This window comes from Protopterus annectens, chromosome 5.part0, assembly GCF_019279795.1.
Source record: "Protopterus annectens isolate FY-2018-M chromosome 5.part0, PAN1.0, whole genome shotgun sequence".
Classification (NCBI taxonomy): Eukaryota; Metazoa; Chordata; order Ceratodontiformes; family Protopteridae; genus Protopterus; species Protopterus annectens.
The window spans coordinates 1129885098-1129910570 of record NC_056735.1 but is presented as its reverse complement, the minus strand read 5'-3'; the positions used below and the strand labels follow the sequence as shown (position 1 = coordinate 1129910570).

General features: G+C 39.7%; 1 protein-coding gene across 1 annotated transcript in view; it reads right to left on the bottom strand.

Moving 5' to 3' along the window:
* Nucleotides 1–17309, bottom strand: part of GCC2 (GRIP and coiled-coil domain containing 2) — a 1443709-nt gene extending 1426400 nt beyond the window's left edge. Inside the window, exon 1 of the mRNA XM_044070984.1 lies at nucleotides 17133–17309. Within this exon, the coding sequence (XP_043926919.1) occupies nucleotides 17133–17141 (9 nt within the window). The 5' untranslated portion in view covers nucleotides 17142–17309. The remainder of the gene's footprint in view (nucleotides 1–17132) is intronic.
* Nucleotides 17310–25473: the final 8164 nt, after the last annotated feature.

The following is a 25473-nucleotide window of genomic DNA, read 5'->3' as shown; positions in this document are numbered from 1 at the left end:
CCTCTTAATGCAGGAAATCTGAACAAGGCCAAATATATTGGGGAACAGAAACACTACTAAAAATTGCTCTTGTATAAACTTAGACAGTCTTGCATTAGCATGCATTTTTCTGAAGGTTATGACATCTGAAACTCAATGTCTGTCATTTAATGGCTTCATTCCTAAATGATTTGCTAGAAAACCACAAATTTTGAGAAACAAACCAAAAATAAGCAGCAAATATCTATTAATTCTGCAAAGATATGGACAACTGAGAGGTATAGTTCAACGGGGCGGGCTGTCTGAGTTTGCCCCCCCTCACAAAATCATGGTCAAATGGAGCCTCCCCCCCTGCAGCCATTCCAATGTCCCATTCCTTGGTTATTTTGCCCCATTTACCATAAACACTAATGTGCATACTGCTTTACTTCTGCGATGATTTAAGATTTCATTTGAAAGTTATTTTGCATTTTACAGCACAAACCCTAATACATATCTGTTAAAGCAATGCAGTCTCAATGAAAATAGACTAACATTAATACTTCTCTGCCCTTGAAACTCACATGCATTGAAACAGCACCGAAACCCACTTTCAGAGAAAATACATTTTGCCAATTGCAAATATTAACTCTGGGCTGTCTTCAAAATCATAGGCCCCTCGAACATAACATACACATGCTCTTTGATACACCTTCCTGACAGTATTACATTATATTCCTTGTACAATACAGTTGTTAAAGGGCATTTTAAAATTGTTTTGAAAATTTTTCCAGTAAACAAAGAAACAAAAAGCATCCACCAATGACAAAATTGCCCAATTCAGAACATTTCCATCATAAAGTCTACTCAAGTCCACCAGTATCAGTAAAAAATACACAATCTCTGTAGTAAAATCCACATTGAAGAAATTTGTAACTAATAGAGGTTGCTGCTAGCAAACACTTTATATGTCATTGTTTAATCTACAAATAAAGTGCCCGTTACCCGTGAAGAATAAATTGCCTTTGTTGCATGCAGTAAAATGAAAAGCTAGTAATACCGCAATAGAGAATGGATAGCAAACTGTTAACAGGTTCATAATTACTGGGTATCTTTGCCAAAAGGACTGCAGCATCCACCCCCTTTACAACACAATACAGCATCAGCAATGCATTTACCTACTGCGGGAGTAGAACCCACAGCCTTCAGCATCTAAAGCAAGTACACTATCTGTTGTGCTATTAATGTAAGCAGACTAAACATAATCAGCACTAAACTTTCCTGCTGCAGCTCTCAGCTCCTTGTAAAATCTACTCGACACTCAGCTGTATCTCTGAACTTTGCAGCACAAGAAATCTGGAAAAGTCAAAATTTATTGGGGCAAAGGCCAAACAACAGGGACACATTTTAAACATTGCTTGTATAATGTTGAAAGTTGCTAGAATAAAATGCTGCATTACCACCATACATTTCACTGCCACGACTTGAACCCAGGGGACCCCATGCAAAAGTCAAAGCAACATACCACCACAGCCAAATCAGCTGTTTTGTGAAAGAGGAAGACTGAAACTTTACCATTTAGTGAATTCAGTTCTCACCATAGCACAGCTGTCAACCTCTTAGCACAAAAGACCTGAACAAAGCCAATAATGGTACAACCACCAAACATTCAGTGAATTCAGTTCTCACCATAGCTCTCAACCTCTTAGCAAATAACACCCAGACAAAGCCAGTAATGAGAGAATATAGCCCCCAAACATTTTCAGTGAAATCAGTTCTTACCATAGCTCTCAACATTAGCAAAAAACCTGGATGAAGCCAATAAATACCTGGATGAAGCCAATAAATACCTGAACAAAGTCAATACTGGGTGAATACAGCCCCCAAACATATTCAGTGAATTCAATTCTTACCATAACTCTCAACCCTAGCACAAAACCTGGATGAAGCCAATAATGGGGGGAATACAGTCCCAAACACAGGGATACATTTCAAATATCCATCTTGTACACTTAGAAAATTGCTAGAATAAAAGCTTGCTTTTGTTACCATACACTTTCTGAAGAAAAGAAGTCCAATATTGAAATGTGTCCATTTACATTTATTAACCAGGAAAGTCTGACTTTGAAAACAAAAAAGCTAATTTTTTTAGCAGAGGCCCAGGGAGAAACACTCCAGACAGCCAAGAATATAACCAAATGAGGCCCAGGGAGAAACACTCCAGACAGCCAAGAATATAACCAAATAATAACACTTAGCTGTCAGGCAACAAGGACACAAATGCAGAAACCACAGATTTTATGAGGAACAGAAAAGGTATGAGGGAAAATCCTGAAATATTTTTACAAATGGTGGTGGGTAGGGAATTCAGGCTCTTGCCACTTGGGCCCAAGGTACAGGGTTCAAGCCTTATTCTCTACCCACCACCATACACACACACACACACACACACACACACACACACACACACACACACACACCCACACACACACACACACACACACACACACACACACACACACACACCCTGGCCGGGTCCCATCTTCCGTTCCTGGCTGCATAATCCATCATCCGTTCCGCTCAAATATCCTGTCTCAAATATCCTGTGCATTTTTGGCTTTCACATAGCGATGATGTCAGCCCATCTAATCTAGTTCCCGCGATGATGATGTCAGCACGCCTACCCGCGATCTTCTTAAAGAAGAACGCACAAATAAATAACATTGTTTGAAATGCTCAGCCACAAAAAAAAAAAAAACTGTTTGAAATGCTCAGCCGATTCCAGAGGGGTGCAAGTGCACCCCCTTGCACCTGCCTGCGGGCGCCCTTGTTAACAAGTAACAAAACTTATTTAGAGGGACTGACAAAGAGGTTAAAAGTACTGCAGAACAGGGAGAATCTCACAGAACAATTACAGAGTGATAAAGAGAAAATAAGGGACTACCTCGATAATATGCAGTTTAGAAAGATTCATATTAAGTGACCGTTTTTGATAACTCTGGAGTACAAAATCTTTTACACAGTGGATCAGACAACATAAAGTAGATAATGGTCGCTATTTGGTTAAGCACTTTTGTTCATTATGAACTTCATAACAAATGAAAGCACTTAACCAAATAAAGTCCCTCATTTATACATCAGGTGTTTCACTGCTTTTGTTTTTTTTTTTTGGCTCCTTGTTTTTTCGGGTTGGCTGTGCAGTTAAGATAAGGGCCATTGCCTGGCTTAGGGAATCTATAACAAGGAAAATAACCATAAATCCTGTAGAGGTATTAGAAATATTTCAGATATTTTACGAAAATCATTATAAAGCATAGAAATGTGGAAATCAAGAAAAGTAAAAATGGAAATGTTTATGGAAGAATTAAATATACCAAAGTTAGGAGGTAGATGAGGTTCAATTACCAACAGTTAGGATAGGAGGAGATAAAGAATGGTGATATATAACCAATCTACAGGAAAGTCTCCAGGAATAGATGGTATTTCTGTGGAAGTTTAGAAGCTAGAAGGGAAGAAAGTGATGAAGCTCTGGAGGTTTTTTAAAAAGTATTTAAAAGGAGACACACCAACATCCGGGAAGAAAATGGTGATGGCTGTTAATACCTACAGATGGTATAAACCCAGAGATCCAGCTTCATATAGGCCCATTTTAATTCTAAGACATGGGCCTATAAAGTGTTTATCTGTGATGCAGTTAAAGCATTCAATGCAGTAAGCTGGGACTTTATGAGTAGAGCAATGGAAGCATTTGCATTCCCTGATAAAATTATAAGGTTAATTAGGAGGATATACGAGGGACTGTAGACGAAAATGAAAGTTGGGGGGTCCTCTCTGATGAGTTCTGTTTGAGCAGAGGAACCAGGCAGGGGTGTCCTAATTCCCTTCGTTATTTGCATTATATGTAGAGCCACTGGCAAATAAAAATTCAAATATATACTCGGTATGGTAATCAAGAAAAGTTAGCTTTATTTTCAAATGATATTATTTTACACCTCATAAAATCAGAAAATGACATTTCAGTGTTGTGGAGCATTCTGAGCCAGTTTCAGATCTTTTCGGGATACAAAATTAATTAAGATAAAACAAAGACAATAGCTGTAAACTATGCTTCCCACACACTAATTGGTTCAGCAACACCTATACTTATGGAAACATGATAAAGTACTTAGGAGTATGGATTAAAAAGGATACTGTTATGGCAGTGGGAAGAGACTAAACAAAAGATAATACAAAACTGAGAAATCGGAAGCTTTGCTTTATGGATATGGATAGCAAGATACAAGCAGCAAAAATGTTTTTAGTCTCTTTAATTTTATACAGAGATCAGGCCTATTTCTATCAATCAGAGGAAATGTTTTGGATAGCAGTTAATAAAGAGTTGAAGGATTTTATATTGGAGGGGAAGAGGGCAAGAGTTAAGTGGGATAAGTTGATCCTCCCAATAGAACAAAGTGGTTTGGGATGACCCGATTTGAAGGGGTATTTCAGAGCTTCACAGTTAAGGCTATTATACACAGCACAAGCAGAAAGCTTTAATTCAAATTGGAAAGGGATGATGATGGAATGGGAGAAGCTCACGAAACAAGGAGATACTGGGATTTTGGACGTGAATCCTTCAGGAGAATAACAACAATAACCATATAGAATATTATACTCATAAATGTAGCAGAAAGTACTCCAAGAACTAAGCCAACATGGGAATGGTGAAAAGATATTCTACCAATAGGGGTGACTGCAATAAGAAATACAGACAATAAGCAAGAGGAAAGCTTGAATTTACTAGGAAGAAATAGCAAAGGAACCATGGTATTAGCAGCAAATAGTTTGAGAGGGGATGGTAATGGAATGGGAAGAGGCCAGGAATTTATTTGGACTGCAGGTTAGAGATTGCATTCCCTATCAAGGATTAATATCAGAACATAGGCAAAGAAATAGTGAAATCCTAAGTGAAAGACCAGCACTGGTAGAGTTTTTAGTAAAATCTAGAATAGAAGCTGCTATTAAAAAATGGATAATTGGTACAGCATATAAAATATTGCATGATAACTACAAAAACCAGAGCATGTTAGAAAGGATTCGGAAGACATGTTGAAAAAGCAATTAACAAAATCAATGGGAGGATATATGTATGGTTCCCAAATATGCAACAAAGTCTTGAGGATTTAGGACCTTTGCTTGGAAAAGCTTGTATCAATATTGTATACCATAAATTGACTCCAAATAATTTTTCCCCACGTGAATTGCAAATGTTGGAGGTGAAACAGGGAAGAAAGAGGTAATTGGGAACATATTTTTTGGGAGTGGATTGAGTTGGCAGACTTTAAAATTACCTGCAGACTACTCTGTCAGAAACACTGGATGAGTAAAATGATGTTACTAAGGAAATTATTTTTTTGTGCTGTGACACAGAATGGAATTGCCTAGACACAATACAGAATAATGATTTGGAGGAGGAAGGAGCTTTAAGGAAAGGTGGGAATTGAATGAGCTTTGTAATGTTTGACTGACAATTACTGTATAGATTATAAGAAATATACAATGTTTGAGAAATGTATGATGTTTGCATCTGAAAACATGTCAATGTGGTTCATTTTCTTTTATAAAAATGTTAGGATTACCTTTGTCATATGGAATAACTCAAAATTTGATTCTTATTAAAAAGCAGCAAGTCATTATGTACAGATTTGTACATGCACATCAAGTCGCAATTGTAAAGGCAATAACGTAACAGACCTATAACTAAATTACATTTTTTGATTACCTCCTCTGAACCCTCATAAGGATAGTTATATCCCTTATGGTATACAATCAAAAGCCCACTCCATATTCTAGCATTGGTCTCAAAATAGTAGTAACAATGCTGCAGTTCTCCTAGATGAAATGAAGCAGAACAGTGCATTAATAACACATAATTAAATAAATAAAACTTTTCTAGCCTATTGATTGAGTGCTCTTTAAATTGCATTTTCTTCAAAATTATAACATCTAGGTCATTAAAGCAATACATTTTGAAATCAGTTTGTTAGCAATATTCACAATACCTTTACCTACCCATGAGACTTGACACTTCTTAGAGTTAAATGATACTTAGTTTTGTAAGAACCAGTTTTATAACTCATCTAGATAACCCTGGAAGTGTGCCTGGTCTGTAATACCTGATGCTATACTTTACAACTACACATCAAGTGGAAAGGGGATGTAAAACTGAAAAAAGACCTGGGTCTTAGCCCTGTGTTACCCCTGAACGTCATATTCATGAGACATAATATTTTGAATCTTAACTAGCAATCTCTCACCAGATAAACTCTAAACTGATATTACTACATAGTCATTATTACTTGACAAATTCTTGGAACCGAATATAGATTTGTGCTGGACTGAATCAAAGGCCTTCACAAACTCTAGATGCATCAGCAGCAAAACCTTTATCCAAAGCTTCAAACACCAAAAAGTGAAATTATACTAAGTTGGTCATACAAGATCCTCCTCTGGCAAATCCATGCTGATGAATATCCAAGTAATGTGACCTTTTTTAGATATTGAAGGACTACCCTTTGAAAGATTTGTGACTTCTACTTGTTAGCCTAATAGTTCTATAACTTCCTGTTTCATCAGCCATACCCTATTTAAAAATAGGGATTGCATGTGTATGTTTCAATTTGCCTGGTACAAAGCCCACTGTTATTGATTGCTGAAACAAAATGAAGTAAAACAGGTTGTAAGGACTCCTTAAGGTCATTAGTCCTAATGATCCTTAAAAAATATATATACATTTTTTTAACTCTGTTTAGCACAATGCTTACGCAGTTTTCTTCAATTTATTTTTCACCTGCCTTCCAACTAGGTCAGTATACCATGGTGGGTGATCATCATTACCAGTGAAATCTGAACACTTTTTGGTTAATTGAGATAAGAAAATTATCTGCTATTACCTTAATTTAACAAAGCGGTACATCACTTTAAGTTAATCCAGTTGACAGACAAACTATATACTTTCATTAAAGAACACCTACAGTCTTTCTTTTACACAAGTTTTACTAAATAGTATACCTTTGAAAAGAAAATACATCAAAAATAAAACTACAACATACTTCAAGACACTGAAGGTCTTTGCAAATGAAATAAAATTAACAAATACAGAACTGATACACAGTTCAAAACCGAATTATGCAACTCAGGTAAAAGAAAATGAAAACTGTCACAGAATAACACTATTACATTAAGTAACAGACAACTACACATCATATTAAAAAACAATAAAAAATTGTTAACAGAAAACCTCATGGAAACAAAGGACGTATTTTTTTAAATGGTGTTACTCTGCAAAAATGCATCCGGATGACATTTAAAATATTCCAAACATTACAAGCCAATGCGTACTAATCAGTGCCAGGGTGAATGATATGTAGTTTTTATCGTCTTGTACTTCTGTAAGGCTAGCTTTGCTCTTTGGGTTTAGTTGCAACACTCATGGATAAATACTGCAAACCCCACACCCCAGCAATTATTATTGCTTAAATGTATATGTTCAACTAAGACTTTATTTGGCATATTTGGAATTTGTAACACATTTGTATATGTATGTATACTAGTGCATGACTTCAATAAAAAAGGCAGTTAAAGTAAAGGTGTCAGAATATTTGAAGAACTAAAAGAATAAGCTTTTATGTAAAATACTATTTCAGCCATAAAAGAGAGAATAAATAGTTTTATTTGGATTAGTTAATTACACATAGGCAGCAATCTACTTAACACCGAATGTGTGATAAGAGGCCTTGGGACCCAGGTGGACAGTAGTCTCTCCTTTGATAGTCACATCGCCACAGTAGTCAGGAAGTCCTTGTATGTGGCACACCTCATCAAAAAAGGGTTCTCATCCAGGAAAAAAAGAGGTCATTGGTCCCCTTTACTCGTCACTCATTCGACCCATTATAGATTACAACGCCCCTTTTGGAATGTACCTCACAAGACATCTGCAGCAGCTGGAAAGGCCACAGAAGTACCTCAAAAAGAGGATTACTGGCCTCAAACAAATGCCCTACACTGACCACCTCAAAAAACTCCAGCTTTACTCCGTAGCATATTGCCTACTCAGAGGTGATCTCTGCCTAACATATAAAACTATGTCAAACCCAGATCTGTTGGACATGCTACACCTAAAGAAATCCCAATCCCTCCGAGCTACATGCTCTAGGGACCTAAACCTGGTCACCACAATAAACAGGACATGCTGGAAGGATAGATTCCCGTCCCAGAGACTTCCTATACTCTGGAACAAGCTACCCATCTATGTCAAGCAAAGTTCTTCATTAGCAGTCTTCAAGCAAAATCTTGATGAGTAGATGGGAAATAGGAAATACACCCCAGGGATCACTTCTGTGTCTCTGCTCGACAGTGGCACAGGAAAATAACTTTCTTGGGTGGCGTAAGCCATGGAACCTTGCTGGCTAGGCTTATGTAGGCCCTTGGGCTGATAGCCTAGTACCTACCTATGAACCTATTCCAAACTGTATACAAAACAGTTACAAACAGACAGAGGAAGAGAAATGATTGGTGTATGAAAAAAGGATGTGGCTTGGTATAATGGTAAAGGTGTTTGACTTACAGACAGAAGATATAGTGTTTGATTCTCACCTTTGGGAAGGAAACTGGTTAGGCCTACAATGATCTGTCAAGAAAGCTTGCCTAGTAATCAATTATGAACTTATGAAAACATGAATCTAAGGAAAAGAGAAAATAACATTTTGAATGTAGCTTGTTGGTCTAGGGGTGTGATTCTCACTTTGGGTGTGAGAGGTCCTAAGTTCAAATTTTGGACAAGCCCAGTTTTAAGAGTTAGGGGATGACATAATGATTAAGGGGTTTATCTTACTAGCCCAAAGTACAGGGTTTGGGTCTCACCTTAGGGAAGCAAAGCTAGGCTTCAAAAAGGCCCCCTGGGTTTTTTAGCCTAGTAATAACCTATGAACTACTATACCATTGCTGATTATACTATTATGTGATTTTAATTTAAAACTGTTCTGATCTTATTTTATTATGTCATCCTGTGTTATTCATTTGTTGCTTTAAATAAAAATATGCTATTCTCCTCGGTGCCACAGGACTTGACAGACATCTTATTCACCACTGACTCAATATTCTAGATCACCTTAAATGCCATACCCTTTGTCAACATTTCTAATATTTACTTACATACATACACACACACACAAACACATTTGCTACTCTAATTCTATTAAACAATTATATAGGCACTAGCATCCTTTCTTATACTTTGTAAACATGTTGGCTCTATGAAGTTATTATTTTGCCTTTAAAAAAACATAACTAGACTAAATGGAGCTTTCCACTTCCACTCTATGATACATTTGTTTCTTGTGTACCGATTACTGTTTAGGACATGAATAAAATGAGTCCATTGGACCAGCCCAGTTAAAAAATTAAAACTAAATACTGCCACATTGAAGTACATAATGAAATTTACTAAAAGAAAATATAAGGAAGAAACTTACTGACATGACAATTATATAAAATCGCACCATAACAGTGGCAAGTGTACCACATTTCTGTACAGTTATTACTCTCTACCAGATGTTAAAAGAACCAAGCATACGTTTAATTTATTGGCAGTTTAGAAAACCTAAAATCCTAAAGGGAAACAAAGTATCATGTTACAAGAGTTACACATTAACAAATGCATAACATGGAAAAATATTTTAAAAATACAGAAAATGAATAGAACAAAACTACAGAGATAAAGAAAAACAAAGAATGTAAGTAGGACAAATAAGAGAAATGCAAGATTACAGCCCAATTAATCACTTCCCTTTTTAAAAACTAGAAAAGCTACAAACATGCAAATGAAGATCTTCCAATCAGGCCTGTCCCAAACAAATTACTGGTGTCAAAACCATGACTAAAACTAAATGCAAAGAAGTGCATAATCATATCCTTTTGCAAGCACGATTCTCCTTGTAACTATCATATTGACAACACACCCCTGAAAATTGATCCCATAGTCAGGGATCTGAGAACATATGTCAGTAGTGAACCGTTTTTGATCACCATGAATACAGCTGTAAGAATGTAATCTTTCTACTGTACTTGGCACTCATTAGGCTGATCTTTGGGTGTTATATACAAATACTTAAGGCAATTGGAATGATCACAATGCTTTCTCACTTTAAAAAAAGAAGAAAAAAAATCAATGGCCTAAAGCATAAACATTTCGTAAACCATCTCAAAGCATTGCTCCTCTTTTCAATATAATGCAAGCTATCAAGAAATTACCTCTGCCTCACATATGGAGCTTTAAAAGACCTTATTCTGTCAGACCTATCGCACACATTCAATCATATCATAAACACCTGCTCAGGGGATCTCAATCTCCTTAGCGAAATAAACAGAATATATTGGAAGGATAGGTACATAGGTACTTAGTAGGCAAATGATCCATGAGGATCTTCAGAATCATTGCCATGTATCCCATCCCAATAAGTTTCTAACCCTAGTAGGCAAATGATCTAGGAGGATCTTCAGAAGCATTATCATGTATCCCATCCCAATAAGTTTCTAACCCTAGTATTTTAAGAACAATTAACCCAGAGCCCTTTGTAATATTAGTATGAATAACCCAGGGACAGGCACACATTTACATGTTACCCTTGGGGTGAACTTGCAGCTTCCCATCCACTCATCTAGATTACACTTGAATAGAGTAAGAAATGTAGTTTGTTTTATGAGTAGAGGAAGATTACTCCAAAAAAAGCAGTGTTCTCTGTGAGACCCATCTGTCCTTCAAGCAAATTCCAAGTTGCAGGCTGAGATCTTTTGAACGAGTGTTTCTGTCACTATTAGACTTGAAGACATGTAAAAGATCCCCTCATTAGCCTGTAAGATACCAAAAATGTACAGGGCTTGAGACAATGAGTGTTGTTATTGTGATTTCGACACTTTATTTTATTAATGAGAAAGCATGGTTGTTGCTAGAGTTGTGCTAGGTGTTTGGACATGCACACAGTGAAGGGGGCATTATATTCAATGATCAGCCTAATGAATGCAAAATACAGTGAAATGATCACTTCCCTGAACATGGATGCCATACTAATAAAATGCAGAAAGGAAAAAAAAAAACTTCCTTACACCAGTATGACAGCTCATTGACTGCATGGGTTCCCGGGTTCCTCAGTAATGGGTCAGTTTTTAGGGGTACACTGTTAATGCGATAGTTGTAAGGGATGTCATACTAGCTGAAGTATACAATTATACATTTTTTGGCATTTAGTTTTGGGCCATGGCTTTGACACCAGTTATTTGTTTGGGACAGGCCTTCCTGAAGGCTTTTGTTATCTTCTGGAAAGTTTATGATGGCAACAAGTTCGGACTACAGTAATCTAAAAACTTGGTCAGCCATAAGCCTTTAACACTAGTTCTGGCCTCCAAGAAGTACATGCCAATCAGAAGTGGCCAAGGACCGAAACCTGGAGTACACCACTAGTGATAGGTCTTTTGGAGGAGGTACAGTGACCAATCCTACCTTCTTGGATTCAGTTTGTGAGCCAGTTTGCTATCCAATGAGTTAAACTTACCCAGATAAAGGTAAATCTGTGTGTATCAATTATGCTTGAGTAGGGTGTGGTGTGGAATTCCTTTGCAAGGCCTAGATGGAAGGTGTGTATAGATTTTCCCTCATCCACTGCTTTGGTAACCTTTTAGGAGAAAATGACCACATTAACTATGCAGGATTTGCCCTTGACAAAACCATAATGGATTGGGTTGAGATTTTGTAAGCTGCTCATGTCCTTACTTATCACTTGCATAATGATCCTTTCCATAGCCTTACAGATGATGCTGGTCAGGTGTATACATCTGTAGCTGCCTGGGTTAGCTGATGTCCCACCTTTATGCATGGGGATGACTGCTGCGGTCCTCACCTTGTTCAGTACAAACATTGGTTGGAGGCTGATGCTGAAAAGCTTCTGTAGGGGGTTTGACAGATCCTATTTCAGGCTGATCAGTAGGCATCCTGGTATGCTATTAGGCCCCATAGAAACAGTGTTCTTGACTTTGGAGTGCTTTAGGGAATTGTTCCTGGGAGATTTGAAGGGGTTGAGGCTGTTGGTATCTGACTTGGGAATGTGGGGTGGGGTGGGATGGGATAAAGTTAGCCAATATACTAGAAGAAAAATGTAGTTATAGGTCTTCAGGATTAGAGTATGTGATCTCATTTGTTATTAGCTATGCACAATTTTGAGTATTATTTTTGAGATTTCTAACATAGTTAAAACAGGCTTTGTGATTATCTATTGCCTGGGTGGCTTTATCTCATCTAACTTTGGTTTACTTGATCAGGGATTGGAGTTTCCTTTTAAGTTTGGTAACAGTGTTTTTGGCATTTGGAGGGTTACCATTTATTTTTATGTAAAGTGTTTTTTTTTCCTTTTACTATAAATCCCGTATTTGGGTTCCACCATAGGAATTTACTTTTAAACTGGACATTGAATTTAGTTTGAGGGGGCAGATGATTCGTTGAAGCTATTTACTTGTGAACAGCATTTGGAGGTGAAGGATTTTGCATACATAGAGAGGTCATCAGGTGGGAAGGGAATGTTGAATTTAGCCAAGTTGTCACTCAGTTTTAGCATTATCTCTGAATACAGTTATTGAAGGATGTTTCGGACGTCAGTCTTATGGTAAGTATGAATGATTTATGATCCAGTTTAACTTGGGAGGATATTACAACTGACAGGGAAAAAGAGCTGTCCCATACTGGTAAGAACCAAGTCAAGGATTTGGTCTCCCATAGTAGGGGTGTAGACTAGTTGGTTCAGCAAGTTTTTATTTATGAAATCCAGAAATCTCTGATCATAGATGTTTAGGGATGTACATGTTCCCTAGTTGAAGGAGGGGTAGTTAAACTCCCCTAGGAAAATGGTGCTTGACTGAATGATTAGAGCTTCAGGACCAGTTAGGTAGGAGGTATGCTCCAAGGGGAACATAGAGAGGATCCTATAGCTAGCTACTATGTGATAACTGGGTTTTGTTAATAAGTTGAACATGAAAGTTTTAGGTCATTATCCAGCCTAACAGGTCTAGAGGTGAAATTTTGTTGTAGGACTATAAAACCCCACAACCTTTACTACCTTCATCTGTGTAGTGAGTATAAAAGTGTCGTAGGTGTTGAAATTTTGCACTGATGGGGTACTTTCAATATTCTTGAACTGGATCTCCATAATGATGCATATATCGATGCATACTAAAGTCATGAGTGCCTGTAGGGAGAGAAATTTTTTGTTAAGGCTCCTTGTGTTGAGTAGCAATGCCTTCATGTTATCTGAATTTTATTTTATGTTGGAAGCTTTAAAAGACTGACAGCCTAAAAAAGGCATTACCGTGGTGGATAACAGTTTGCCAATATAATAAATCTTTGGGGGGTGGACAGATGCAGACCACTCCTGGCAAAGCAGTTTGGACCGTCTACCATGTCCTTCCAGGCAGCTATATATTGAAACCCTCTTTGAATGAAACCAGAAACTAAGCCAATTGTTGTAGTTAATCATCTTTTGTTCATATTGTGGCATCATTTTAGGCAAATGTAAAAAGTTGCTCAGAGCTAGGTTCATACCTGCCTCAGACACATTCTGAGAGTTCCATCATATATCTCTTCACATAGTCCAGGAAGGTATGCCTCATGTCTACTCCCACATGTACTATGACTGTGCCATATGTGTACTTGTAGTGGAAGGACTTGATTGCTTGAGCTATGCGATAAATCCTAGCCCCTGAAAGGCAACGGACTATAACCTTCTCCTTGTTCAGCCCAATGAGTGGTGCATTAGTGTGTCTCACAATGGAGTCTTCTATGACTATGACAGGGTGGTGGGGATCAACAGAATGTTTAAGGTGTTTACTTCTCAGACATGAGGTACAACTCAGAGAAATTGGCTATGTGTAAAATGGCCCAGAAGGACAGCTAGCCTAGTACATGCATATGAACTTACATGAAGTAGGAGGTTTGGCTGTGTGAAGGACTGTCTTATGGGCTTTTGATCTAAGACACCCCGAGTTATAGGTACACGTGTCATGGTGGATAGTTTGAGCAGAGTGTTGCTGAAGGTATTTGTTGCAATATTGTTGCCTAAGATGCCTTTGAGAATTAAGTAGTTTAGTATTAAAAACCTCAGCCTATGTGGGTGTATATGTTTGGTCTGTAATGTCTGTGACAGCAACATACAATACCATACTCTACCCAACAACCTGCTTATAATTGGATTGTTACGCAGAGAATACTGTTTCTGTGAAACTGTCTTCCACCCCACATAAAGCAAAGTACCTCTATTTAAACATAATCCGTAAAAATGTACGGATAACTGCATACTCACCTCTGGTTTAGCACCCCTGTCCCTCATGGATATGGGAAATATGCAACTGTCCCAACATATTCTTGTTCAACCCATCTCTGGATTATTTGTATGGAAAATATAAAGGTTAAGATCTACCATGGAACTGTAAGACTGGGTTTCTTACTTACAAATGCTCTACAACAGCCCAAGCTCTTAATACAGCTTCAAAACTAGTTACTGAACGTGCAATGAAAACTTAAACTCCTGCTTAAGCTATGTGCTAAAATATTTGATAAGGATATGACAAAATATTTAATAAGGAACTGTTTTTAGTGCAATATTAGATAAGATGAAGATATGAACTAAGTCAGACATGTTATCCCATAACTTTTTTTAATAAACAAACGTATTTTGTTAACAAATATGAAACAGTAGAGTTCATGCTTTAGACAGGAGATAAAAATTGTATAACGCTACTATTCGTGTACATAATTTGCTATCTCTAGTTTTGGCACATATACACAGTGCAATCTCTAGTTTTGGCACATGTACCCATTAAACAGAAATTATAAAGCAACTAAGAAACACTCCTTTTCAGTGTTTAACATTATTAGACAACATACTGGGCTTGAAGTTAATTTAACTACAGAACTACACTAAGAGATTCAGCACCAAAGTCAGATGGTTTAATATGCAAAAGTAATTACCTACAGATTGAAAATTTCACAAGGATCCCCAAGCACTAATTCTGTTTAAATCACCACTGTCCAAGGCACAAAAAACTGCATAAAACTTATAACAGTGTTATCTGTACATGGTCTTGCTCTTAAATTGTACTATATATAAAAGACAGCCAACAGGATGTTCAACCAGTTACATGTACTTCAACAGTCACTCTACATTATTTTTACAAAATATACTATTAAACAGATTCCATCAGTAAACAGATCACTATTAAACAATTAGATTAGCAAACAAACTGACTTGGTGACTAAATTTCCAACAGTATTATTACTCAGTATGCCACGAGACAAAAAAACAGCATAACACCCATCCACAGATTATATTTTTTTTTTTCAGAATTTCCACAGCATGGAATGGAACTACCATCTGTGACAGCAGCCCCTATATAAATAAACATATGTTTTTCATCATATGAGACTATCGGCATTTACTTTATTCTCCAAAATGATTTTCGTTTTTCTTACCACCCTGGATGGTATTTACTTTCTTGAGCTATGTATTCTGCTATCCTGCAGGAAGGTTTGTTCCAAATAAATAAATGTTGCCAAAATCATGGACTGAAACTAAATGCGAAAAAAAAAATGATTTAGGAAGTTATCTACCACAGGGAACTATCACACTGGCAGTATCCCCCCCAAGAGTTGATTTTGGATCTTATGTGGACAGTGACCTAACTTTCGACCACCATGTTGGATTGTCATAAGAAAGTCTTTCTACATAGCACAGCTTATAAACAAAGGGATTACATCTAGATCTATTGATGTCATTCTTTTATTTAGGCCTCATTAGGACAATCATACAGTATAACACCATCCTTTTGCATGTATCTTTCCAGACACATGCAGCAATTGGAAGTCCATAGAAATACCTTACTAAAATGATACAAGGTATAAGCAATATGTCCTACATTAACACACTCAAAGCAATATCCTCTGACACATTACTGACAGATTTACTGCACATCAGCAAGTCAAATGGCATTAGAAATACTCGGTCTTGCAGAGAATACTGCTGCTCTGGAACACACCTCCCATCCACATAAACAAAGCCCACCCTGTTCATATTCAAGCATAACTTGAACTTATGGATGGGCAAAACAAAATGTATTCACTCTAAGACTGCTCCCTTTACTACTAAGGGACATACACAGCTCGTAAATGCTTTATCCCGTCTATTGGCCTCCTCAAATAATCTATGGCATGATCTCAGTTACTCTCACGAGGGATAATATACGGTTATCAACTATGGGATGTGCAAGGCCAATCTAACACCAAATGTGACAGGCTAATTTAAGCACCAAAAGGGAAAATGACTAGCAAGAACAGTTAGCCTAATATATATCTATGAGCCTATACAGGACACTTCAGTTACTAGGAAGGCAGCAATGTACTGGTAGAGTCAATCACCGAGATTAGCAGACACTTTAGAAAGGGGGTAGAGAAGGGAAGTGCAACAACAAAAGTCTAAATACTGGGAATCACAAAAGAAAGGACAACCTGCCTGACACCAACACAGAAAACTTTCAAAGGCAAAAAAAAATCAGGAATGCAAAACATTAGGCCAGATACTGAAAAACTTGGTCTGAGTGTAAGAGACTTTCTTCAGTGTAAGGCCTGTCTATAAAGGCAGGCTTACACCAGGGGCCAGATTCTAAAAGGCTTGCTCCTGGTGTAACCGAATGACACTGGTGGGAGCACTGAATGCGTCATCTGATAAACCACCACCGGATGTTTATCAAAGCTAACAAATCCCCAGAGCAACACTTCAGGACTATGCAAGAGTCACAGTGGAAGTGCTGGACCAGAGGAACATGTGCAGCCCTACTGAAAGACTATGTTCCCTGAAAAGGCTCTCTGTGGGTAACATTTAAACAGGTTTGCACAACTCTTAGTTCTTTTTATGGTATTTCAATAGGCTTTCAAAAGCATATGACAAATAAACTTGCTAAAAGCCTACATGTATGGACTGCACATAACAAATGTTTGCTTAATGGCATTTAAACTACAGGTAAACGTATAAGCAAGAGTACTAGAACGACCTACATAGTTTATCATTTACAGATAAAAATACATAAACAAGATCGCTTACCTCCATCATAGTTGTGATCTACGGACTTTACTAAAATTAAAATAATCGAAGCCGGCTTTGAAGCGTGAATCAGTAACTATCTTCAAAGCTGTCCTACTGGGGAAACTGATTAGAAGGAATCTACTCCATTACACCAGAATTACAGCACTTAACAAACTCGTTTGATGCACTTATTTGTTTCCCATAGTACACACACTTCCGTAAACGTCTTTCGTTGTCCTCTGACGTACCTTTTGTTTTGGTTCAAAGGTCAAACAGATAGAGTACGGAAGTTTTTCCTGGCGGAGTGGAGTTGGGGATAATTGTACGTTTTTTGTTCTAGTATGATTTTTGTTCTAATGTTCTTTTTATATGCAACATCCTCTGCAGTCGTCACATAAGCTTTTAACCTTTTGTGTATGGAATTAGGGCCAAAGCGAAAAATAATCAAGCATAACCTTTTTCAGGTATCGGCAGCATTAACTTAGTTGACCGAACAAAATAATTTGAATTAACTTGCATTTTTAAGGAAAATAAAGCACGTCAACAACTATAGTGAATGTCTTTTTATTGCATGTAATTCGTCCCTTCTTTAAAAATGACATTTGGAGAACAGAGCAACAGTTTAAAGTTGCTCCTATACAATTTAACCCTTAAGCTTTGAGGACAAAGAAAAAACTCTTCTTGAGTATTATAAAGCTGAGGAGTCGTTGCTGGAATATGTGTTGTTTTGTATGTTTTATGTCTGTGCCAGTAAGTAATTTAATTTGTAACTTGTGCCTGATATGTACAGAAGTGATTTAAGGCGAATGACGTTGTTATACGATTTTATTTGGATGTTAATTTTCGGCAGGGACAAGGTGTCCAATTGCTTCTCTGACTTGTGTTTGAGCAGAGAGCTGTGTGTAAAAGTACTGGCTAGACAAAGTGAGGAATGCGAGTTTTTGCTTCAGAAGAAAGCGGCCCAGAGCTGCATTTCCATCATTACGCATTCCCCGGGGGAGACCAGAGGCATGATGTGAATTTTTCGATGTTCTTCGTGTTTCACTGTTGTAGTCATCACACTTGGGTTATCTGCCTGCAGGTAGCCCTCAGTCGGCCGAATACCAGAGACTTAGCATTTCTGTGTCGGTTGCTGTTGCTTCAAGACTGACGTCAGGTCGCCAGGGGTATAAAAACAGTCAGACAACGCCATTACATCAGTCTTTCTTGCCAAGGAGCCCGAAGCAGAAGCAGTTTGCACGAGTGCTGGTCGGCCACTACCTGAGTTTTCATTTACGAATTGAATCATCCTGAAGTCTTCTAAAGCCAAGTACCCCGTTGGGGATCCTTTTTTCTTGCTCTAATTGATGTCAGAAAAAGTTAATTATCTTGCCAGTGGAAAGCAAATATCACATCATGATTTTCATTCTTACTACATCACCTGTTTAGGCCCAGACCACGATGTACCTCCCTGTCGGTTTGGTGCCTTGTTCAATGCCTGAACCATTCGTTGTTGGGCCCCTATTGTTGCTAAATACTTTCGTTCTCGATCTCCGTATTCTGAAATGGGTTCGGTAAGCCATCTGACTACCAATATTCTGAAAAAAATTAAGGATAAAGACAGAGACAGACCGCACAGGTTCAAAGCTGCCGACGACGCTTCTGTTAAGCTAGTTGCCAGTTTGCCGGTACTCAGTGAGGTGCTTTTGCAGCCCCTGATGCCCACTTCATTGGATTCGCAGGCCTCTACCAAGACCCGTTTGGAGTCCGGTATGCCATGAGACTCTTCTTCGACCATGGAACCTGCGGATGTCTCTACCTTGAATGGGTCCTGAGCTGTGGAGCAGGCACTGGCTTCTGAGGAAGTTCTTCATACTACCGATGTTGGACACAAACCGATGACTTCAGTTCTGTCTAAAACTACCGAGTTTCTAAGGCCAAGAGTATGCGCTACACCTAGAAAACCAACGACCAAAGCACATGCACCTACTCCATTGCCACAACATAAAATGCTTAGAATGGCAGAAGACCTTAATGTACTGATTAGGGGAAGTCAGCCTTCCCCTCCTAAGAGAAAAAGAGATCAGTCCCCAGCAGCTTCAATAGACCAAGAGTCCGAAGACTCTGAGGTTTCTGACTATGAAGACATGCCTTTATCTGCTTATGAGAATTCAGATGCAGAGGAATCCATTCCCTCTGCCTCTCCTCCAGAAGATTTTTCTTGTGGTGAAATATTACATGCTTTAAGAGAGCATTTCCATTGGGAATGCCAAGACTATCCTCAGTCCAAAAAGAGACTCAGAGAATTTCTAGACTTGCCACAATATAGGCCTTTAGCAATACCCCCAGTCCTGGAAATTTTGGATGATGTCTTTATGGAATCCAGTCTTACTCCTGATATTTTATCCCCTGCTCCTAGGAAACCAGACTGGTACTACAGGGTACCCGACTCTCATAAATTCCTTTTCGAAAATCCTACTGTTGACCCAGAGATCATTTCCTAGGGGCCTAAAGGTATCAAGACAACTATAGCTAAGAATCCCACCCCTTCAGACAGGGATTCCAGAGCTTTGGACAGATGGGGTAAGAAAGTAAATGCTTCTGTAACTCCCGCGATTACGGCCTTGAATTGTCAGTTTCACATGCTGAAGTATCCGCAACATATTATGGAACTTAGTAAGCAAAAAATAGCTACTTTTACAGACTGTGCAGAAAATAAGGAATTGCAGGAACTTATGCATTCTGCAAGCCAAGTCAGCAAGCATACATTTCAATGTGGTTTTGACGCCCTAGAAACATCTTGTAGGGCAGCAGTCACTGGTTCTGTACTGAGAAGACATGCTTGGCTTAAGGAGCAGACCTAGTCAGACCATGTCAAATCGGTTATTAGATTATTAGACGCTCCTTTGAACAAGGACAATCTGTTTGGAACCAAAGCAGAAGAGGTTCTTAAAAAGGTGGAAGAAAAAGCTAAATCTATGCAGACAGTTAAAGAATTCTTACAAGTTTGCAAGTGCAGCTTCCTAGATTCAGTAGGCATTGCCCCTTGAAACACTGGTCCTTTCCTGCCATCTCAGTCTAGATCCAAGGGAAACAGACCACCCAGACTCCAGTCTCAGGGTATGCAGAGATCCAAGCAATGGCATGCCCCCACCCCCCAATGCAGGGAGTGCTAAGCCACCTCTCTATGGTAAGACCTCACAATAACTTTTCTACTCCACTCCCCATCTCTACCCAGCCGCTTGTGCCCCTAGGAGGAAAAATTGCCCTTCATGCAAAAAACTGGATGTCCATCACCAAAGACCAATGGGTCCTCAACATTGTATTCCAGGGGTACAAATTCTACTTCTACTCACTGCCAACCCCAAAAGGGTTCCCAGACCTTCCTCCAAACCATTGGGCAGAGGCGCAAAACTATGTTCAATCCCTGCTCTTTATAAGGGCAATTCAGCCTGTTCCTGTGGAACAGATGGGTCAAGATTCTATTCCAGACTTTTCCTGGTACCCAGAAAAGACGGCACTTGGCACCCAATCCTAGATCTTTCCACTCTCCTTCCTGGTGGTACCATAATTCAAAATGCTCAACCTGCAGCAGCTTCAACCTATGCTAGCCAACAATGCCTGGTTAGTCACCCTGGACTTGAAAGAAGTCTATCTGTGCATCCCTATAAGGGAGTCATGTAGAAAATATCTTCAGGGCAGGATCTGTGCATTATCGGTTCTCTGCACTTCCCTTTGGCTTATCCACTGCTCCCAGAGTATTCACAAAATGCCTGGCTCCAGCCATTGCTAACTGCAGACAGCGAAATATTCAGATTTACCCGTACTTGGATGACTGTCTGATTCAGGCAGACAGGCAGGAAATGCTGTTGCAGCACCTGACATTTGTAAAGAAAACCTTCTAACCTCCCTGGGGTACACCATCAATAAAAAGAAATCAAAACTAGTTCCCAGTCAAAAAATTCTATTCTTGGGGGCAAGCTTGGACACAGCACCCCAGATGGCATTCCTCACTCCAGAAAAACAAGCCTATCTGACAGAGTATTTTACTCAAATGGCCACCAGAACCCAGCTATCCGGAAGGAAAATCTGCAGGCCCTGGGGTTCATGGTCTCTTGCATCCTACTAATTCCATATACCAGACTGCGTATGAGGAATCTTCAGTGGTACTTAAAAAGTCTTTGGTGCAACATTCTCAGGACCTGGTATCATTTCCATCATACCCTGTCTAAGGACGGAGTTGCTTTGGTGGGCAGAAGCATGCAACCATAACAAGGGACTGCCCTTTACTCAGCCACATGCCACCCAGACCCTAACCACTGATGCATCAGACTATGCCTGGGGGGGGGGTGCACATGGACGGCAAGTGCATTCAGGGCCACTGGAGCCCAAGTCCATTTCATCTGCACATCAACCAGAAAGAAGTGCTGGCTGTGCAGCATCCTCTGACAGCTTTCAGATCCCTACTCTCACCAGAACACCTGCTAATAAAAACAGACAACACCACAGTTATGTGGTATATCAACAAGCATGGGGGAACCCACTCTGCAGGCCAGCAATGGCCCTGTGGAATATGGCCTTGAGCTTGCAGATGGACCTGCATGTCCAATTCCTACCAGGCAAACAAAACTCACTGGCAGGTGACTTGAGCAGAAATTTCCTATACCCACACAAGTGGCAGTTAGAGCCCAGCACCTTCAACCTTCTGATTCAGAAATGGGGGACCCCAGAGGTGGATCTCTTGCCTCCCCCTGCAATCACCGGCTCAGCAAATTCTGCACCGGACACCTCACAGCAGGGCCTGGAAAATGGATGCCCTATCCTTCCAGTGGGTAAACCTGGCAAGAATATTACTCAAGATAAGACAGGACAGACCAAGGGCAATCCTGATTGCCCACGCCAGCACTGGTACTCACTACTGTGCAGCTGGTCACTGGTGCTACCCTGGCACCTACCCCAGATCCCAACCCTCCTCACTCAGCAGGGGGGACAGATCTTGCATCCACAGCTGCAAACCCTGAGTCTTGCAGCCTGGCTTATTCCTTGAATTCACCCCCAGTGACCAGCCTAAGCAAGCAAATGCTGGATGTCATTCTTGAAGCCAGAAGACCCAGTACAAGGAAATCCTATGCTAAGTGGAAAAGGTATTGTTCCTGGATTCAGTCTAAAGGAGAGGACACAGTACTGCCCTCCTTGCATCTAATCCTGGATTACCTAGCAGATCTACTGTACAGAGGCCTATCCTTCTCCTCCATTAAGATCCATGCCTCGGTCATCTCAGCTCATTACAACACTGAGCCACCTCTCTTTTCTCACCCTCTCATCAAACAGTTCCTGAGAGGGGCAAACAACCTATGCCCACCAAGGAGGGCACCCACCCCTGCTTTGGACCTTAACTTTGTACTGGAAAAACTCATGCCCCCCCCCCACCTTGAGCCTGCAGCATCAGCAGAGTTAAAATTCCTCTCTTGGAAAACAGCCTTGCTTCTGGCCATCACTTCAGCTAGAAAAGTGTCTGAGTTAAAAGCACTTATGGATGTGGAACCCTTCATTATTTTTCATGCTGACAGGGTCTCATTCAGGACTAACCCTTCCTTTATATGTAAAGTGTTGTCCAGTGTGGCTCTCAACCAATCTATCCATTTACCAACCCTTTTCTCTAACCCTCAAAATAAAGGGGAAATGATCCTGCACTCCTTGGATATGCGCAGACAGCTCAGATTCTACCTTGATAGGACTAAGCCCTTCAGGCAATCTGACCAGTTACTAGTCAGTTTTGCACATGGGGCAGAGGGTAAGGCCATTTCAAAACAATTTTCAAATGGATAGCACACTGTATCCATTTCTGCTACAAACACCATGAGAAACCATCCACTCAGGGGGTCAGAACACATTCCACTAGGGCAACTTCTACCTCTACAGCATTCCTCAGGGGAGTCCCTACCAGGGACATTCTGGAAGCTGCTACTTGGAGTTCTGTACACACCTTCACTAAGCATTACCACCTGCCTATCTTTTCCAAATCCAGGGCAGGTTTTGCAACAGCAGTCCTGCAGGGCATTCTAGCCAGCCCCATCTCTTCTTGATTGCCTCCACCCTTTCTTCAGCTTTGGGAATCAACCCAAGTGTGATGACTGCAACAGTGAAACATGAAGAACATAGTACAGTTGTGTACACCATAAATGTAGATGTTTGAGTGTAGTCACTGTTGCAGTCCTGGTTTCCCAGCCCCCTTGTCTCTCTCTCCTCTCTTTTTGTTTATTACTCACCCATTACAGGGCTACCAGTTTACTTTTTACTGGTGGTGTTTTTCCCACCATAACTTAGCTTCCTGTTTAGGGGGGCTCCTGATATTTGGGACAAGAAAAACTGATGTAATGGCATTGGCTGTCTGTTTTCTATACCCCTGACGACCTGATGTCAGTCCTGAAGCGACAGCAACCGACGCAGAAATACAAAGTCTCTGGTATTTGGGCCGACTGAGGGCTACCTGCAGGCAGATAACCCAAGTGTGATGACTGTAACAGTGAATACACTCTAACATATACATTTATGGTAAGTGTACCCAACTGTACTTTCTCTCAGGGGTGGGGATTACAGATGCTGACCTGACTTTACAGATATGTAGCATACCCCTCAACTATACAGATTTTTGCAGAATTACCATTTTTTTGCCTCATATATTTTGTCAGTTCATAAAATTGTGGTTTCTAGCAAATCATTGAAGATTTAAGTCAGAAAATGACATACATTTGAGTTTCAAACTTCATACAATTCAGAAAATTCATGCTAATGCAAAACCTGTTGTAACATCTACTTTCTAAGTTTGTAAGAGCAATATTTAAACATTGTCGCTATTTTTGCAGTTTTGTTCCCCCATTATTTATGGCTTTGTCCAGATTTCTTACTGTAAGTGGTTGAGGGGTATGCGTGTAAGCATTTCTTTCATTGGTGGGCATATTGGATGCCACTTTTAATAGTAAGTTGAGGCATTCCAAACGTGGGGAATCGGGGATTAATAAAATGCTGTGTCACCAGGATATGCTGACACTTGTCAACTGTCACCCGTATAACAAGATTGCCACCAGAGAAGAATGGGAACAATTTCCTTTTAGAAACACAAAAGCTAGAAATGGTAATCATTGAATGTAAGCTACCTATGCTCCTTGCTTTAAAAAAAACATACCCCTTTATTGCCATGGTGATTACACAGGCCATTGTTTTTTTTTTTTTTTTAAACACTGTCTCGGTGTTTGACATGGACCTGTAATCTAAAAGGTCAACTGGATGGAGGGGAAGAATGTAAAGTATGTTTTCAGTCTCTTATAGACAACTCCATTGATGAAAGACAGGTTTAGAATATGAAGAAATAATTGAATAAAAGGAGCAGCTGTTTTCAAGAAAGTTGGGTGCAGGCTACCTTTGTAATCTCTTCCATTATACAGTAGCTAGAGCAGTAAATATTTAACTGAGTAGGTAGAAGCTACGGAAGAACAAAAAAAAATCTACAGTCATTAATAGCAAGAGCACCTTTAGCATGTCAGAGAGGTCCTTGGCAGACTGCAAAGGGCAGGAGATGACCATTAAGCCCAGTACATGTCAGGTGGGTATGGCAGAAGTCTCCTACCTGAGACATAGAGAGGGGAGTGGTAAGACCAGGCCAGAACCTGCCAAAGTGGAAGCTATTCAGGCGTGTTCTATGCCTCTTAACAAAAGGACAGCACAGTACTTTAAAAAGTTTGTTCCCAATTATAGTACAATAGCTGCTCCTCTCCTAGAACTGATGAGGTAAAACAGGCTAGATAAGGTAGTGTGGACCCCAGCATGTGAGCAGGCATTCCAAACGCTTAAAGGGGCTTTGGGAGGACCCACTGTTTTAGCCAGTCTGGAATACAGCAAAGAATTTGTTTGTGTAGCTGGATGCTTTGAACCGTGGGGTGGGAGCTGTACTCAGCCAGGTTTCCTCAGAGGGAGAAGAGCACCCAGTTGTATATCTCAGCTGTAGATTCCAGCCCAGGGAGGAATGTTATGCAGCTGTCGAAAAAAAAATGTCTAACTATAGTATGGGCAGAGCACAAACTCTAACTCTATCTATACGGAAATAAATTTATTGTAGTTACAGACCACAGTCCCTTAACATGGCTGCATCGAGCCAGCCAGCAAAATGCTAAGTTATTAAGGTGGGGCCTAGAGTTGCAGGCATATGATATGACAGTGCAGCACCTTAGTGGGGTCAGCAATGCCAATGCAGATGGTTTGTCAAGAAAGGGTGTGGGTTAATGTATTCCCAAACAGGCTCATTTTTCTCAAGCCACATTTCTCCAGGGTCACTGGAAAAACTAGCTGGAGTCTTCAAAGTGGGAAGAGATGTGATGATGAG